The sequence below is a fragment of the Oncorhynchus mykiss genome, chromosome 13, assembly GCF_057628025.1.
Source record: "Oncorhynchus mykiss isolate SJ-2025 chromosome 13, ASM5762802v1, whole genome shotgun sequence".
Classification (NCBI taxonomy): domain Eukaryota; kingdom Metazoa; phylum Chordata; class Actinopteri; order Salmoniformes; family Salmonidae; genus Oncorhynchus; species Oncorhynchus mykiss.
In genome coordinates this window covers 51,731,591-51,745,701 of record NC_143034.1, presented here as the reverse complement: position 1 = coordinate 51,745,701, position 14,111 = coordinate 51,731,591, and the positions used below count along the sequence as shown (strand labels likewise).

At 41.4% G+C, this 14,111-nt stretch overlaps 2 protein-coding genes across 3 annotated transcripts; both read right to left on the bottom strand.

Moving 5' to 3' along the window:
- Positions 1-5: 5 nt before the first annotated feature.
- csdc2b (cold shock domain containing C2, RNA binding b) lies at positions 6-3,851 on the bottom strand. Its single transcript, XM_021558015.3, has 4 exons — positions 3,651-3,851; positions 1,949-2,287; positions 1,609-1,731; positions 6-1,379 (listed from the first exon to the last, which is right to left on the bottom strand). The coding sequence occupies exons 2-4, from the start codon at positions 2,128-2,130 to the stop codon at positions 1,205-1,207; spliced, it is 480 nt and encodes a 159-aa protein (XP_021413690.1). The 5' UTR covers positions 2,131-2,287; positions 3,651-3,851; the 3' UTR covers positions 6-1,204.
- LOC110486419 (DNA-directed RNA polymerase III subunit RPC8) lies at positions 2,554-12,787 on the bottom strand. Of its 2 annotated transcripts, XM_021558014.3 has the most exons (7): positions 12,561-12,787; positions 12,165-12,279; positions 11,876-11,972; positions 8,200-8,286; positions 7,742-7,805; positions 7,306-7,519; positions 2,554-5,075 (listed from the first exon to the last, which is right to left on the bottom strand). In XM_021558014.3, exons 2-7 carry the CDS (start codon positions 12,273-12,275, stop codon positions 5,025-5,027), a joined length of 624 nt encoding a protein of 207 aa, XP_021413689.1. In that variant the 5' UTR covers positions 12,276-12,279; positions 12,561-12,787; the 3' UTR covers positions 2,554-5,024. The 2 variants fall into 2 exon arrangements, with proteins under 2 accessions (XP_021413689.1, XP_036798360.1); XM_036942465.2 differs by lacking the exon at positions 8,200-8,286 and having other exon boundaries at positions 12,561-12,783.
- Between the last annotated feature and the right edge of the window lie 1,324 nt (positions 12,788-14,111).

The following is a 14,111-nucleotide window of genomic DNA, read 5'->3' as shown; positions in this document are numbered from 1 at the left end:
CATAATTGTGAATCATAAAATGTTTTTAGTGCTCTTTCAAGGCTCACATAGAAATGAGGGTAAACTATAGCCACAGTGGCTTATCTAACAGAAAATGCTCTGAACTGTGACCAATGAAAAACCTAGCATTTTAACTAAAACTAAAATATGAAATAAAACAACCCAAAACAGTAGGAATGAAGTACAGAAAAATACATAGAAATAGGTTAAATATGGAGAAATGCTAAACATAACGGGTAGACATGAAACAAATATGAATAACGGCTCAGTAACAATTAAATGATCATTTCAGAACTTAGACAAATACATTCAAATGTATTTCAATTCCATTGACAGTGTGTTACAGTGTCTCTCAGACAATAGAAAAGTTTCAAATAGTTTCAAAGACCTTGCAGTAATTTTCTCATACCATCATGGTGAGTTACAATTTGCAAACAGGACTACCAATTGCCACATGATAAAGCCTAATAGGAGTTGTAGTCGGTTCGGCAGTATTTCAGAATACAAGTTCAAGTTTTTAAGTGCATTCGTTTGACTACAATACCCAAAACTTAAATCCAGTAACCTCAAAACTAACGGATACAAAAAAATCTAAACAAAATGATTAAATAAATATATATAAATAAAAGGCAAAAAATACAAAGATGGTTGTGTACCTCGAGAACATATTAATAGTGGCTTTTCCATTCACAGTCAAATATAAATCATTCTTCCAAGCTTTTTATTTTGTCTTACGCCCATCTCTCCCTCCCTTCTCGATTGCTCTCTCAATCAGACGTTTCCGATTCTGTACCTCTAAACCTTCGTCAGTTATTTTCTCTCCAACCTCATTTTCATATCACACCAATAGTAATGCTTCTCTTCAAAATGGTGTCGGATTTCTCATTCTATTTCCTCCACCACTCCGCTCAGTCCCTTCACCCATTTCCAGTACATTCAGGTTGAACATATTCTCCTCCCTTGCTTTTATGACTTATCAATCCAGTCTGTACTAACCACATCCTAGTTCACGGATGGCCAACTTGTGTCCTGAGGAGCCAGTCAGTGTATCTAGGGTTTTGTTCCAGCCCAGCTCTAGCACACCTGATTTAGACAGACTCACCAGCACCAGTTGGCCGTCCCTGCCTGCCCTAGCCAGACCCCTCAACTTCCCACCCTAGCCCTCCCTGTAGCCAAGTGTAGATAAACAGGCCAGTGCTGAAGCCTAGCTCTCGTCTAGCTGGCTGATGATCTGGCCAGACCAGGTCTCATGCTTCGTCCCTGGGTTCAGATGAACTATCTTCACCTCCACGGCCTGGATCTTCAGGTTTTTTGGTGGGATCCGGGAGACTTTGTATGTGACCTCATCTCCTTCTACTGGGACATACTCGCCCTCGATACTGAAATAGATTGAATTAATGATTTAGATGTTCATTTACTGCACAATATGAATATGCAGTCAGTTCCTGCTCTGAACCTTGACACATTTTATCTGACACTGAACACTGATGTTACATTGCTGCTCTGAGATAGAAAGCTGTGAACAGAATATTAAAAAACAGGGCATTCTGCTCATTTCAGCAATTTGCCAAGCTAAAGAAGGCTGCTGTAGTGATGAAGGCCACTCACTCAGAGATGTGAACAAAGATGTCATCACCGCCATTGGTGGGGCGGATGAAGCCATGACCTTGTGACCTGCAGAAGCTCTTGCACACGCCCTTAAACGCTGGCCCTGAGGTGGCCCGCACCGTGCTGATGAGAGACAGAGGAGAGAGCATCATGTCCACTCAACAAAACATTACATCAACACACCATATCCCTTCTGCTACTGCTTGTGGAAATAAATGATTCTCTAAGAAGTTAAGGAATGTATATATAAACGTCATATAAGTGAACGATAATAAACATGCACTATCAAACCAATTCTAAGACAGAAACGCATTCATGAGCAGCATATCTAGTTGCTTACGCTGAATAGGTGCGGTTGCGTTTGGTGGGCAGTGGGCTGGGCAGTGACCGGGGCTGGGGTGGCGCTCCCCTTTCCCACACACGGCTGCCCTCCCTCAAGAAGGGGAAGGAGAGGGAAAGGGGTGCAGACAGGGGGGAGCGCAGAGGGGCCTCTGAGGGGGACGTCAGGCTGGGGTCTGTCATGGCTGAGGCACGGACCAGGTCGCTCTTCTTACCACTCTTCTGGTTCTTCACCACCTGGCCTGATGCTGACACTCCAGTTATATGTTTGTCTGCTCACTGTCTCTGCTTTAATATATCTTGCTATTGAGTACACAGGTCAGTTTGTTTCAGCAAGTTTCTTAATGAAGAAAGAAAGAGAAGAAAACAAACAAAAGTAAAAAGCGAAAGTTGAACCAGAAGGAACAACTGAAACAAAGACAGATTTCATGAAGTTTATCCCTACTGCAGAGAACATTATGCATCATTCATAACAGCTTCATATTAAGATGGATGTTTGGATTTACATTACTGGACACTTATGAAGCAATTTAGTCGGACTACCCTGGTTAAGAGTATTAGCCTAGTGGCAATGTTTTACCAAAAATGACACTGGCAGCCTTTCAATTCATTACAGACCATTTTTACTTTCAAATGCCATACATTTCAACTGCCAACCATTCCTAAGTCTGCCCACAAACAATAACAGGCTCAACTTAGATATATGACTGTTGTTTACATTGTGTATCAAGCCCTTCAAGCTCAAGAGGAGCACAGCTTTAGGAATAGCTGCAACAAAAGCAGTTAAATAAAGATTCAATTAAAAAAATTTAAATAACGCAGCCATTGTGTGCCAAGATATGGTGGTGCATATTGATGGCATGTGCACGCAATAAGATAGGACAAAGCACACACTCCAAGGCCAAGATGGCTTTGCATGGTTTAAGATTGTTACATTCTTTCGCTCTGCCTGCATCATCAAGGTTACAGTAAAACAGACAGCTCTGACAGCTCGAATGTTGAGAACGCCGTCGACAGAGCTGCTGGCAAAAGGCTAGCCGTGTGTTTCTGACGTCAGCATGCAATACGGGAAAGCATTGGATAATGACTACAAACCAAAACATTAGGGCTGCTACATTGTAATACCAAAATTGTCAAATTAGAAAAGTAGATGATCCTTTCACGCGAATGCAAATTGACTGTTTAAAGAACGATATAAATCCGTTTTTATAAAGTAACAATTTAAAAAGAGAGCAACAGTGAAGTCTATCTCTGGATACTTTCTCTGGGCTACATCCGAATTAAATATCTGAAATAGTCAATTGACTCGGCTCAACGTGACTAAATATCACAAGAAAAATCCCTCTACTTGAGACATTCATAACATTGTATGATTCGTCATGTTGCGGAGGCGTGCATTTCGGGCTAAGTGAATGACCAGTTCGCATTGCCAAATTATTCTGTAATAAACACGCATATCATCCGACTTTTTCTAATTTCCAGGACATTCGAAAAGTCGGAGCGCGCAAACAGAGACTCTGTAGGGATGAGAGGATGAGTAGCCTCGTCAAAGGTATTCTATACCCAACAGTTGTCATTATCATACATTTCCTTTAGTCTATACTTTGGTCAAAAAGGCTGTCACACGTTAATGAATAGGCGATACAGATTTTCTACAATCCAAACAATAGCTGGCATACCCGTACTTGAATATTTGTACTTACTGCATTGCTAGAGTCCGTTTGTCGGTAGAGGACGGGTGTGTGCCTTGTCAGTTACTATTATATAACATTAATTAAATAAATAACAGTAAATACGCGTAGTCGCGCGGAATACACTGATCTGCGGTGTGTTGTTGAGGCTGCGCAGCTGCCGCTGGCTGAGATTACACCGTAGTCGGGAGAATGGGCGCGATGTTTGTGATGTGTGTTTGCCTACAAATTTGTTGGCATAACAAGACTGCTATGCTCATACGCGTCAAAGCAGTTATTACATTAAACAAGTATGTGTTCGTATTGTAAACCATACTGATGTATTCCTTCATGTAATGGTGTAAGTAAAAATAACCAAAATAAAGATCATAATATGATACATTCATTTGGCCTAGAAGAATATGGCTTCTATGCTTTATCAAAAACTGCCTCAGAGGACCAACTTCACACCCACTAAAATACACAAATTACAGTGAGGTGTAGTGCTTGTGGGTTCATGACAACCCCTCCCAAGGACAGTTATTTTATGATATTTTTGGGATACATGTCCTGTACACAATTATAAACTGGGTGGTTCGAGCCCTGAATGCTGATTGGCTGACAGAAGTGGTATATCAGCCATATACCACAGATATGACAAAACGTTTATTTTTACTGCTCTAATTATGTTGGTAACCAGTTTATAATAGCAATAAAAAAAAGTCGGGGCTTTGTGGCATGGCCAATAGTCCGCGATGCGTCATGCCTGAGATCAGCCCTTAGCCGTGGTATATTGGCCATATACCATCATCTCCTTGGGCATTATTGCTTAAATAACCCAACTCAAAATCATGCAAACAAAAATGATCACTGATGAAACACTATACTGGTCAAAAAGACAACACACAATTGTATATTTAGGCACACTCACTCCATTATTTGTTCAACTGAACACTCAGACTTACATGGTGACACTAAATAGGCCAATTGGGGCCCTTTAGTCAGTCTTTCTTACGGTCATGTGCACCGAGTGTAAATGCTGGTGCGTTAACAGTTATGGTGGTAGTATTTACAATATACAGGGGGAAGTGGATCTACAGCTTTGCAAGTGAGACAGTTCTCCATGTCCCTGGCCTGTGTGCTCTATTAGAAATCCTTGCTACTGGTCCCTTGTCCTTGGGTCTGCCATTTCTATTATGGGAATCCTGGCTCCTCTACTTGAGCCTGCAGTTCTGTGTCTATTAACCTTGTGGACACTTCACAGGAGGCATGTTTCTCCAGTGTTAAAGTCACAACCTGGGAGGAGTGACCGAGAAGAGTCCAAAAAGAAGGTGTATGTCCAGCAGCTGGGATGAATACTTGACATCTGTCTCCCTGTTTTCTCTACTGTAATGGCCTCTCCTTTGGCTAGCTGTTCCACCAGGACAGGAGGCCCAAGCCTGGCTCGCTAATGGTACCCTGATACACAAGAAAGGCAGGGAGGGAAGGGGTGGAATTAATTATTACTGACTTATAGTATTGAAAAATACAGTGCCGTGCGAAAGTATTCGGCCCCCTTGAACTTTGCGACCTTTTGCCACATTTCAAGCTTCAAACATAAAGATATAAAACTGTATTTTTTTGTGAAGAATCAACAACAAGTGGGACACAATCATGAAGTGGAACGACATTTATTGGATATTTCAAACTTTTTTAACAAATCAAAAACTGAAAAATTGGGCGTGCAAAATTATTCAGCCCCCTTAAGTTAATACTTTGAAGCGCCACCTTTTGCTGCGATTACAGCTGTTAAGTCCCTTGGGGTATGTCTCTATCAGTTTTGCACATCGAGAGACTGCATTTTTTCCCATTCCTCCTTGCAAAACAGCTCGAGCTCAGTGAGGTTGGATGGAGAGCATTTGTGAACCGCAGTTTTCAGTTCTTTCCACAGATTCTCGATTGGATTCAGGTCTGGACTTTGACTTGGCCATTCTAACACCTGGATATGTTTATTTTTGAACCATTCCATTGTAGATTTTGCTTTATGTTTTGGATCATTGTCTTGTTGGAAGACAAATCTCCGTCCCAGTCTCAGGTCTTTTGCAGACTCCATCAGGTTTTCTTCCAGAATGGTCCTGTATTTGGCTCCATCCATCTTCCCATCAATTTTAACCATCTTCCCTGTCCCTGCTGAAGAAAAGCAGGCCCAAACCATGATGCTGCCACCACCATGTTTGACAGTGGGGATGGTGTGATGAGCTGTGTTGCTTTTACGCCAAACATAACGTTTTGCATTGTTGCCAAAAAGTTCAATTTTGGTTTCATCTGACCAGAGCACCTTCTTCCACATGTTTGGTGTGTCTCATAGGTGGCTTGTGGCAAACTTTAAACAACACTTTTTTATGGATATCTTTAAGAAATGGCTTTCTTCTTGCCACTCTTCCATAAAGGCCAGATTTGTGCAATATACGACTGATTGTTGTCCTATGGACAGAGTCTCCCACCTCAGCTGTAGATCTCTGCAGTTCATCCAGAGTGATCATGGGCCTCTTGGCTGCATCTCTGATCAGTCTTCTCCTTGTATGAGCTGAAAGTTTAGAGGGACGGCCAGGTCTTGGTAGATTTGCAGTGGTCTGATACTCCTTCCATTTCAATATTATCGCTTGCACAGTGCTCCTTGGGATGTTTAAAGCTTGGGAAATCTTTTTGTATCCAAATCCGGCTTTAAACTTCTTCACAACAGTATCTCGGACCTGCCTGGTGTGTTCCTTGTTCTTCATGATGCTCTCTGCGCTTTTAACGGACCTCTGAGACTATCACAGTGCAGGTGCATTTATACGGAGACTTGATTACACACAGGTGGATTGTATTTATCATCATTAGTCATTTAGGTCAACATTGGATCATTCAGAGATCCTCACTGAACTTCTGGAGAGTTTGCTGCACTGAAAGTAAAGGGGCTGAATAATTTTGCACGCCCAATTTTTCAGTTTTTGATTTGTTAAAAAAGTTTGAAATATCCAATAAATGTCGTTCCACTTCATGATTGTGTCCCACTTGTTGTTGATTCTTCACAAAAAAATAGTTTTATATCTTTATTTTTGAAGCCTGAAATGTGGCAAAAGGTCGCAAAGTTCAAGGGGGCTGAATACTTTCGCAAGGCACTGTACCTTAAAATAGTCATTTGTAATAAGGATGTATGAAGTAAAACCAAAACTACACCTATGTGAAGGACGTCACTATGCTGCTAACAGTTTTGCCTTCTCAAACAACTGGTCCTTAGCTTTGCAAGCACAAGTGACCGCCCTGCTTGACAAAGTACTAACCAGTTGCACTACCCAAAAGGTACCAATTCGGCAGTAACATCACCATAGAATTAGATAGACAGCTCCAGTGCCCCAAAGCTTGTTTTAGCATGGGCAGCGCTATTGAGGACTTTCAAAATGTTTAAGTAGTCAACTGGGAGGGACTTCCTATGGGTTAAGGAAAGATCACATAATTCCATCCAGGTCATCAGGAGAATTCAGCCAATGAATTATACTCCTGATCAAACATTCCATACTTGCTCACTGGACATTTTGAGTGAGCTTACCGGTACCATTTAACTCAGTCACATATACTGATACTGAAATGATTAAATTCACAACAATAGTAATTCAATCTTTTGTAGTGTGAAATAAGTCTGTTCTATTAGTGAGCGCCTTCTTACTAGCAGTGTGTAAGGGGCCTCTTTCTTTTGGCCACCCTCTGCTCCTGGAGCTGCAGAGGTGTCGGTTGCTGCGGCAGAAGGGCCAGTGGGCGACGTGTCCTGGAAGACTTCATCTGTGACCCGGAAGCGGATGTCCTCACCTTGGTCCATGTAGAGGTCATGGGCCCCTTCGTCCGTCTCATACTCCCACACCCACACCTGCTCTGCTTCATCGCTGAGGCAGCAGTCAAGGAGCGCTTGCTAGATTGCTTTATTTTCAGTAGCTTTTACAGGTACACTAAAATGTCTATCAGATAATTAAACTCCTCATGTTGATAGCTAACATTTACATGATTGTATTCCAGAGCCATCTACTGCAACTCAGCTTTAAGCAAACAAATTGTCAAATGCACACATTGGTAAGAAATACACAAACACACATCACTGGGCAGGATACAATTTTGCAGGCTGCTGTAGGGACTCTGGGGGAATGACGATGTCATCAAAGAATCCTAGGCTGACTATGAAACAAAATATGTCAGTGTGAACAAATCTATACAGACAGACTGCCACATCAATGTTATACTTCATACTGAGACATTCTCCCTGTTGATCCACTTTATACATTGAGAGAGAGACAGTGTCGGTAGGAAAACCACTGCAGTGTGTACAGACTCCTCTGGGGCTGTGACGGCAGAGTATAAAAAGCATCTGACCCAAATTAGTGTATCAGCAAATCACAGCATGTTCAAGTGTTCTTATTTTCACACAATGAGGCCTATTAGTCCAGAATAGACATAGGTATATTCGTTATGGACAATGCTGTTGCACTGAGTCATATAGGCTTTTAGGACTTAACATTCAGGTGGGTCGGGGAGAAAACTGGAAGGTGGGGGAAAGATGAGTTTCTCTCACCATGTACTCCTTCTTGACTGCAGTATTTGATCTTTCCAACAAGAATCTCATCCAAAAATGGGTGGAACACAACATACCTGAAGTGGACTAACAAACAGAGTAGGGAAAAGATAAGGTCACATCAAAATGGACAGTCACTCCTAAGAGGAAATCCCTGCCCAGAAACAACTCCTAGGCAGTGACCTCCAGGCACTTGTGTAGATCTGATAGTAATACGTGCAATACGGTGAAAGTTCCACCTAACCTATCAGAAGGTAAGGTGGAGCTACTTCTGGGTCTCTGCATTTCAAAAAAGATACGTGTCAATTAAGCTATTCATTTGATGTGTCATATAAAATTCTATTATAGAATGTTATGTGAACTAAATGTGCAAGCCAAGCACCACCACTACAGTCAGTAGCACGGTCAAAGCTGGGGGGGAAAAAGTCTGCAAACAATCACACACATCGACCACAATGTGTTTACAATACTGTGTTGGTAGTAAGCCATTATTTGTTCAACTGAACTGGAAAACATCAGTGTGAGCATTTGAAATAAGATCAGGATCAAAAATGTTAGCTAGGTAGTCCAACATTCTCCCAGACTGCAACCATTCCAGAGGCAGGGGGAAAAGGATGGTGATCCTGCTGCTTCTGACACCTAGCTAGTAACCGAAAGGTTGCTAGATCGAGTCCCCGAGCTGACACGGTAAAAATCTGTCGTTCTGCCCCTGAACAAGGCAGTTAACACACTGTTCCTAGGCCGTCAATGTAAATAAGAATTTGTTCTTAACTGACTTGCCTAGTTAAATAAAAGGTGAAATATATATTTTTATAGTCACTGGTCCAATGAACGTGTTTATTTTCAAACGCTCCGCATGGAATTATTACTTTGTCTTAACCTGTATTTTTCTACCTTAGATAACACAAAGTAATAATTCCATGCAGAGCGTTCGAAAATAAACAATTTAATTGGACCAGTGCCGTTTTTATTTTATTTGTATTATTTTGCGGCATTTTGACCACGATTATTGCATGAATATTGATTTACAGGTAACAAGTGAATACATTTGTGGGCTCAATCCTAAAACAATGTATTCACTTGTTACCTGCAAATCAATATTCATATGAAACATGGAGGCCTATCAGCGACATTAAGCAGGTTTCCATCCAACCATTTCATACAAATTACACATGAAAAATATACTCACAGCAGGCCTGATGGAAACAGCACATTTGAGGGCAAAATGTCAACAACACAAAATACACTAGACAAGGGTGGACAAATTTCTTGCCTGTGAAAGATTATGCAATAATCATGGTCGAAATGCCGCAACTATTGATATAATAACCATCATGTCGAGGTTAACTTGGAGTCACGCAATGATATGTTACGTTGCAGCCTACTACCACCATGCCATGGAAAAGCATGAAGAGTTTATAGGAAGATTAAATAAGCGATGATGTTGGTCAAAACTGTGATTTTCCTGTGTTTTATATATACAGTTGAAAGCAGAAGTTTACATACACTTAGGTTGGAGAATTAAAACTAATTTTTCAACCACTCAACAAATTTCATGTTAACAAACTGTAGTTTTGGCAAGTCGGTTAGGATATCTACATTGTGCATGACACAATTAATATTTCCAACAATTGTTTACAGACAGATTATTTAACTTATAATTCACTGTATCACAATTCCATTGGGTCAGAAGTTCACATACACTAAGTTGACTGTGCCTTTAAACAGGTTGGAAAATTAGAGAAAATGATGTCATGGCTTTAGAAGCTTCTGATAGGCTAATTGACATCATTTGAGTCAATTGGAGGTGTACCTGTGGATGTATTTCAAGGCCTACCTTCAAACTCAGTGCCTCTTTGCTTGACATTATGGGAAAATCTAAAGAAATCAGCCAAGACCTCAGAATTTATTTTGTAGACATCCACAAGTCTGGTTGATCCTTGGGAGCAATTTCCAAGCGCTTGAAGATGACACGTTCATCTGTACAAACAATAGTACGCAAGCATAAACACCATGGGACCACATAGCTGTCATACTGCTCACGAAGGAGACGCATTCTGTCTCCTAGAGATGAACGTACTTTGGTGCAAAAAGTGCAAATCAATCCCAGAACAACAGCAAAGGACCTTGTGAAGATGCTGGAGGAAACAGGCACATAAGTATCTATATCCACAGTAAAACGAGTCCTATATCGACATAACCTGAAAGCCCGCTCAGCAAGGAAGAAGCCACTGCTCCAAAACCGCCATAAAAAAGCCAGACTACGGGTGGTAACTACACATGGGGACAAAGATCGTACTTTTTGGAGAAATGTCCTCTGGTCTGATGAAAAAAAAAATAGAACTGTTTGACCATAATGACCATCGTTATGTTTGGAGGAAAAAGGGGGAGGCTTGCACCCCCGGCAGCATCACGTTGTGGGGATGCTTTGCTGCAGGAGGGACTAGTGCGCTTCACAAAATAAATGGCATCATGAGGAAGGAAAATGATATGGATATATTGAAGCAACATCTCAAGACATCAGTCAGGAAGTGAAAGCTTGGTCACAAATGGGTCTTCCAAATGGACAATGACCCCAAGCATACTTCCAAAGTTGTGGCAAAATGGCTAAAGGACAACAAAGTCAAGGTATTAGAGTGGCCATCACAAAGCCCTGACCTCAATCCTATAGAAAATGTGTGGGCAGAACAGAAAAAGCATGTGCGAGCAAGGAGGCCTACAAACCTGACTCAGTCACACCAGCTCTGTCAGGAGGAATGGGCCAAAATTCACCCAACTTATTGTGGGAAGCTTGTGGAAGGCTACCCGAAACGTTTGACCCAAGTTAAACAATTTAAAGGCAATGCTACCAAATACTAATTGAGTGTATGTAAACTTCTGACCCACTGGGAATGTGATGAAAGAAATACAAGCTGAAATAAATAATTCCCTCTACTATTCCCTCTACTATTATTCTGACATTCTTAAAATAAACTGGTGATCCTAACTGACCTAAGACATGGACTTTTTACTCAAATGTCAGGAATTGTGAAAAACTGAGTTTAAATGTACTTGGCTAAGGTGTATGTAAACTTCCAACTTTATCTGTATTTACAGTTGGAATAACACTATGAAATTGAAAATAATGATAATGCCCTTTTATTGTAAGCGAGGTTTGAAAAGAGCGCCTGAAATTTCAGTCTGTTTTGGTGGGATGGAGTTTTGGCGGGATGGAGTTTTGGCCTGCCTGGTGAAATGATTTAATATTAAGATACAAAATGGGTGTATTGGGCTTTTAAGTACACTGTAAGCTTGCAAATGTCCAATAAATATCAAGGATTGCTAGTGACATGATCGGCGTTTGGCTTTATCAAATAAAAATTCTCACGCTTATCCACATCTCATCATTTAACCTACTCTGTCAACTTTATAAGTAATAGCACGTTTATAAGTAATAGCACATTTGCTATTTATTGTAACAGTTTGTGACAAAACCATCGGTTTTAAAATGCAATGGAAACATTGAACTTCCATTTTTTTTTATTCGGCACAATGAAATGTAAGGACAAAAGGGCGTTTTATCTGCAACAAGTCAGTTTTATGGAAACCCACCTGTGGTGGGAAAATGTGCATCATATTTTTATGCTGATTTTTAAATAGTCGCGTGAAAATCTGTCGCAAATTGTAATTACCTTACCTTTGGTGTGGGAAGCTCCATCACCTGGGAATATGTAGGAATCCTCCAGTTTTGTGATGTCATACAAACAGATACAGAGGCCAACCTGGTAAACCACCTGTAGAGATGCAGGTAAAGATCAGCCAAACATAAATAAAGCAGATAAGTTAACAAGACTACAATGTCACAATTGTGTTAGGCTAAACAAAGCAAACAATTAAAGATTAACTCAGCTGACAATATACAGAACCCCTGTCCACTGATGAATAGGGGAGGAGGTTACAGTACATTTGGTACTGCATCCTCTCACCTTATTGGCCAATTTCTTGTTGAGTTCTTCGGCTATGGCTTCATTGAACTGCCGCTGGAAATTCCATGGGGGGATTCTGACAGTGTCAACCATCTCCACTGCCACGAACATGATTCTGGTCCGAGGAAAAACAAGAAACAATATACAGTAGCTATGAAATCACAGAAAAATACCTTACAGACAGGGTGGTATGACAGTAAGTCTGCCATGCGTTAAAGTGCTATAGCACAGGTACATTTACCAGCTAGCTAGCTAGCTACCTTATCATATTCAATTCCATTGTTACAGTGTAATGAAACAATGTAGCTAGTAATGTATAACAATTTCATCAAGAAACATGTTCTTTCTAGCTAGCTAACACAGCATCACTGTCCTGAAACTGTTAACGTTACCTACCTTTCCTTTCAATCCTTTAAACTACTCAAAGTATTTAGATTCGGACAATGTATAAACTGCAAGGATCACCATATTATTAGTTTGAATAAATACTGGTATCATGGATAAATTGACACCAAAATCCACATATTCGTGTCGCTAGTTTCATAAAATATTTTTTCACACGTGTTATTGATTTCCTACATTATCGTAACCATTTACGGCAGGTCGCAATCTTAAAGGCACAGAACGCTTTTTTCCAGCAATTTTATTTTAGTATTTCGTTCGTCAAAGTTCTTTGCTTCCTCCTCTGTCTCCTTTCCTTATCTGGTCTACTGATCTGAGAACTCATACATTTGTTCTCACCTGCCCAGTTCTTCAACATAGTGTAGAAAAGAATACACAGAAAGGAAGCCACTTAATACTGTTGAGAAACACAGTATTTGTCCTTGCACTCAGTCATTCTGTCTTGCAGTTTCCTCTGTATGATGTACCTGGGAAATACTTACATAAAAAAAAACATTTTAACAGAATACAAACACATGAAGTGAGTTTCCATTGAGGATTTACCCTGGTTGTATACCCAAAAGACTCAAACTTGTCTGTTTCCATCTACGCAGACCGGCACCGGGTCTCAATGAGCCGCGGCTCTGGCGGACCCGGCCTGATTTGGTGCCAAGCCCTGTATACTTTTCAGCTGGCATTTACATAACACAGACCAACTGTGAACTTCAGCACCTTCTCACAAATCAACCGTCTTGAATGACGCAGGGGTTGTTGATTCTGCTCACCCCATCTTTAGTGTCACACTCCTGAAGGAAACACAATTACACTAGACCTTACATTTAACATAAAACACTGGCGACCCACTAGTGTGTGTGTGGGGGGGGGGGTAGAGATCTTAATGGGTTCGACTGAACCCAAAATTTTGCTCTAGGTACGATTGTTCTCGTGTCCATTCAGTCGGGTGCGGGTCACCCTTTAAAAAATGTGTTTGGGCCTCTCGAGTGGTGCAGCGGTCTAAGGCACTGCATCACATATCACAATTGGCCCAGCGTGGTCCGGGTTAGAGGAGGGTTTGGTCGGCCGGGATTTCCTTGTCCCATCGCACTCTAGCAACTCCTTGTGGGAGGGCCAGGTGCCTGCAAGCTGACTTCGGTCGCCAGCTGGACGGTGTTTCCTCTGACACATTGGTGCAGCTGGCTTCCAAGTTAAGCGTGCAGTGTGTCAAGAAGCAGTGAAGTTTGGCAAGGTCGTGTTTCAGAGGATGCATGGCTCCTCCTCCTCTCCTCGTGGCTCGACCGTCGCCTCTCCCGAGTCCGTAGGGGAGTTGCAGCGATGGGACAAGACTAACTACCAATTGGATTTCACAAAATTGGGGAGAAAAAGGGGTAATTGGCCTTGGGTCTGCGTCCAACTTTTAGGACCCATGGAGATCTCTAGTGTGGGGGTAAGTCTCAGTCGAAAAGCACCATAATTGCACATTTCCACTAGTGACTTACGTCAGTGTTTTACCAAAAAGGCTCAGACTTGTTTCCAATTCCACAGCCCTGCTCCAAAAACATAACACTA

Excerpts from the sequence above, each read along its gene's own strand:
- csdc2b (XM_021558015.3), bottom strand. The coding sequence starts at position 2,130 with ATGACAGACCCCAGCCTGACGTCCCCCTCAGAGGCCCCTCTGCGCTCC. Across the intron at positions 1,732-1,948 it reads CGCAACCGCACCTATTCAGC|CACGGTGCGGGCCACCTCAG; the intron begins GTAAGCAACTAG and ends GTCTCTCATCAG. Across the intron at positions 1,380-1,608 it reads ATCTTTGTTCACATCTCTGA|TATCGAGGGCGAGTATGTCC; the intron begins GTGAGTGGCCTT and ends AATCTATTTCAG.
- LOC110486419 (XM_021558014.3), bottom strand. The coding sequence starts at position 12,275 with ATGTTCGTGGCAGTGGAGATGGTTGACACTGTCAGAATCCCCCCATGG. Across the intron at positions 8,287-11,875 it reads TGGAGCTTCCCACACCAAAG|TCCACTTCAGGTATGTTGTG; the intron begins GTAAGGTAATTA and ends TCTGTTTGTTAG. Across the intron at positions 7,520-7,741 it reads CTACAGCAGCCTGCAAAATT|CGATGAAGCAGAGCAGGTGT; the intron begins GTATCCTGCCCA and ends CTGCTGCCTCAG.